General features: G+C 33.6%; 1 protein-coding gene across 1 annotated transcript; it reads left to right on the top strand.

Moving 5' to 3' along the window:
• The first annotated feature begins 2593 nt into the window (after positions 1–2593).
• On the top strand, positions 2594–4187 carry LOC145577649 (F-box/FBD/LRR-repeat protein At1g13570-like). Its single transcript, XM_081635128.1, has 5 exons — positions 2594–2854; positions 2947–3454; positions 3564–3709; positions 3907–3994; positions 4060–4187. Exons 1-5 carry the CDS (start codon positions 2594–2596, stop codon positions 4185–4187), a joined length of 1131 nt encoding a protein of 376 aa, XP_081491254.1.

The following is a 4187-nucleotide window of genomic DNA, read 5'->3' as shown; positions in this document are numbered from 1 at the left end:
CTAACCATAGAATATAAATCTACTCACTCATAATTAAATTAACAAAATAATCAAAAGACATAATAATATAGGAAAGAAGAAATACTTGAATTAATGGAATTGAAGATAGAATCTTGAACAAAGTAAATCTAAAATTGAAGGGAATTGTAGAATTCTTCAACTCAATTTAACGAGTCCAAAAAGTGATCTAATATGCCTAACCAAAGCCTATTTATATCCCTAGGAATAAGTTAAGAAGTTTGCTAAAATAGGTCTTCCAAACCGCCTCAAACTTGGCTTCGATGCTTCGTCAGGTGATAGCCACGGGTTACCCAAAGCTGCTAGGACTTTGCCACGGCCAACCCGTGGTGTCTACTGATCTTGGTAGGCTTCTCTTGGGCATAAAAGGAGGAGCCACGACCAGGCCAAAGCTTAATGCAACAAGCCACGACCAGGCCAAGGCTAGGCAATTTCTACACAAAACTCCTTCGAAAACAACTTCAACCTTGGAATATGACCATATGATGTTGGGCTCGTAATCTCCTACACGCTCCTAGCTCACTTAGCTTGCAAAGGTGCTCTTTTACGCGTAAATCCTACAAAATAAAGAAAGAGAGCACGAGGAGAGCAACATCGAAATATAAAGAAATGTAGCTCTAAAAGATTAAATATATAGAGAAAATATGATAGAAACACTCAAATATAACATATAACAATGAGTATATAAATGTGTTATCAGTAATGTTATATGTAGCCCTAAGGGCTATATATAAGCATTAAATATACTCTTGAAAATTGTATAAAATTAGGAATTCATGACAAAAACACGCGTAAATCAGTGTAATTAGTGTATATTTTTATGATTTATTAACTTTTTACGATTTTCAAGTGTAAATTTAATGCTTATATGTAGCCCTAAGGGCTATGTATAACATTTTCCTTTTATTATTATGCATAAAAAATTGTTTTTTTTTAATTTTTTATTTGTGTAAAATAGAGTAACAATTATTTTTTGTTTGAGAAATATATAGTGTAGATTAAAAATAATAATAATTGGATGACATCATACCTAGAAATTGAGGGAAAATTTTTAAAGTAAGAATGACACGTAGGATAGTTTCCATACAAGATGAATCTATCCCTACTATTACTCCCTCCGTTTTTAAATACTTGTTCCATTTTTTTTCGGCCGTTTTTAAATACTTACTCCATTTCCTTATTTGAAAAACTTTTACAATATTTAATCACCTAGTAGACCCAACATAAATCATATTTTATTAATTTCATATTCTCTCTCTTCTAATTGTCTCCATTATTTTTGCTTTTTACAATTTATTATTTTTCCACCTAACCCACTACCTCCATATTTTATTATATTCTTCAATTTCTCCTAAAATTCCGCGCATAAAAAAATTGAGCAAGTATTTAAAAATGAAAGGGGTACATATATATTTTCCATACAAGATGCAACTATCCCTATGCATTAAAACATTTACGTATTTCGAATGCAACTATTCCTAGAGTACATTCTTTGAATATAAATATTCCTATTTTCAAAGTGTAATTTAATACACATTACTTGTTTTCCACTATCTAATTTTTCCTTTTTCTTATTAAGTGTGAAAAACCATTAAAATAACCTTCTTTCGATAATGGAGAGAGTAATATCTAATATAAAGTCGAAGAGAACAAGCCGTGCATTGTATGAGGACCGAGGAGTGTAAGAGCTACAGTAAGTATCAAAAGTGAAGAAAGGAGAGGAGAGGGTTTTTGAGTGAATCTTCTTAGGTTCGGATTTTTACAGACAACCTTAAAAAAAACTGTCTATTGCCAGAACTTTAACCGTTAGATCGAGCTCAAATATTGTCAGCCTGTTGGGAATTCATAGGACCTCTACTTGAACGGTTGGACATAGAGTCATAGACCCTGCGTTTTGGTAATATATATTCTTCACTATTGTTCTCTTAGTTACTATTCTCTTAAGCATGTACTTGTTGGTGGGTTGTGAGCTTGTGACACTTTGAGACTTTGTTGACTTATTTGGGTTTCTTTTGTCCTCAATTTTATTACTACCACCGTTGTAAATTATTTGTAACGAGTAAACATTTTATACTCATACTTCATGTCAAAGTGTTATAAATAATTTGAAATGGATGTAGTATAAATGTATAATCATAAGAAAAGAAGAAAGAGGACTCCTCACAAGTCTCGTGGTTTTTACTTTTCATATCAAAGGGTTGTAACAATTATATTCTATACTCACACTTTATGGCATATTGTTGCAAATAATTTGAAACGGAGGTCCTATAATCGTAAGAATAGAAAAAAGAAAACTCTTCACAAGTCCTGTGGTTTTTACTATTCACATCAAAGGTTTTTCTATGTTTATATTGTGTGTTATTGTGGTTTTACCTCATCCATATGGCTGCTTGTTCTTGCTGTCCATCTTGGTTGTTTTGCTTGGTGAATTACTTGTAAATTTGGGTTGTTTTTGGTTATATTTGTGGGTGTTGACACTAAATACACTTTTCTACATTGTTAATTGTTTGTATACTCCTCTTATAAGACTTGGCCAAATTTCAGGTTTGATCTCTAAGTAAGTAAGTAGTGGAAAATGGCTTCATCCGAGTCTAATAAACAATCCAAGGTCCCTGAAAGAAACCAAGATTCAATCAATAGTCTTCCAACTGATCTGATAGACGAGATCATTAAACGTTTACCAGTGTCAATAGTAGCTAAGACGAGTGTGCTATCAAGAAAATGGAGGCGTAATTGGTTGTCCCTTAAGTACCTTGTCTTTGATAAAGCTTTCTGGGAAGAACATAAATCAGGCACAAATTTTGACTGGAAACGTATCAATGAAATCATCGGTATAGTATATTGCTATATCACAACGGTCCTGTTCATGACTTCTATCTTCATGTTCCAAACGATCCTGATCATGAATTTTATCTTAATCTAAGTCAGTGCCTATCTTTTCTATCAAGAGCCGCGATTAAAAAGATCACTCTTGTGAATTTGGCTAAAGCTGATCGCCTACCTATTATTATGTCTTCTCATATTTTCGCCTGCAATGAGCTGGTTGATTTGAAAATTGCTTCTTATGCACTGAATGCTCCACCAAGTGTCTGTATAGGTTTTGCTTATCTTCGGAATCTTGAGCTACTGTCTGTTGAATTTAAACATGATGTTTTCAGAAGTTTGATCGCAAGTTGTCAACGACTTACTCAGTTAAGGCTTAAAGATTGCATTGGAATTACTGATCTGGTTTTTGATCATGTGCCTATCCTTGAAAATTTAAATATTCAAGGTTCTTTTGCATCACTGGCTTTCAGAAATATATTCCATCTCAGGTACATTTTGCTATCTTTGTCCCCAATGGAAAACACTACTTACTTAGAAACTGTCAGCGTGATTCTGGCTCTTGCAACTCAGCCTGTTAAACTTCAATTCCTTCGATTTGATGGCCACCTCTGTAAGGTAAAATGCATATATACTACTCCGTATTCAATATCTGAAAATAATATATTATGTTCCCTTTAGATGATCTCTGTTCTCTTCGTTATGCAAGTTCTTGGCTGCAGGTTGTTTCAAAAAATTTACTCAGACATTTAGTCACCTGCAAGCTCTTAACCTGAAAAACTCGACTTGGATGATTTTAGTGTATTTTGTTTCACCGTCAACATGGTTCAAAATTGTCCCTATATCAAGTATCTCGAATTATCAGCAAGTATGTATACATAATCTTCATAACATATGTTTTAGTATTGACTCACAGATGTTGAAGTTAATAACCATATTTCTACAGCAGAAAACATTGCAGAAGCTGAAACTACCCTATGAAACTTTAAACAGTTTTGTTCAATTATGGTGTCCCCCTGTGTTTTTTAATGCTGAAGAAATTACTGTGTGTGTCATTGTGGACAGGTTAATCCGAACAAAAGCGTTCTTCAGCACAAATTTGACTACTACAACAAATTTAAGCTTGCACATCTCCTTAAGGCAAAAGTTACAGGTATTACTGGGTCAAGTGCGGAGCTCAAATTGGTTAAATATATTGTTGATTTGTTGGTATCTCAGTTAAGCTCAAAAAATTTCTGTTTAAGTGTAATAAACTTGACCCAAGCTCAGAGCTAAAGGTGTTGCGAGAGCTATTGCAGTTTCCAAGAGCATCGAAGAAGGCTAAACTTGTTTGTCTGGTCCAATAG

The sequence above is a fragment of the Chenopodium album genome, chromosome 14, assembly GCF_948465745.1.
Source record: "Chenopodium album chromosome 14, dcCheAlbu1.1, whole genome shotgun sequence".
NCBI classification, from domain to species: Eukaryota; Viridiplantae; Streptophyta; class Magnoliopsida; order Caryophyllales; family Amaranthaceae; genus Chenopodium; species Chenopodium album.
This window is presented reverse-complemented; position numbering and strand designations above follow the sequence as displayed.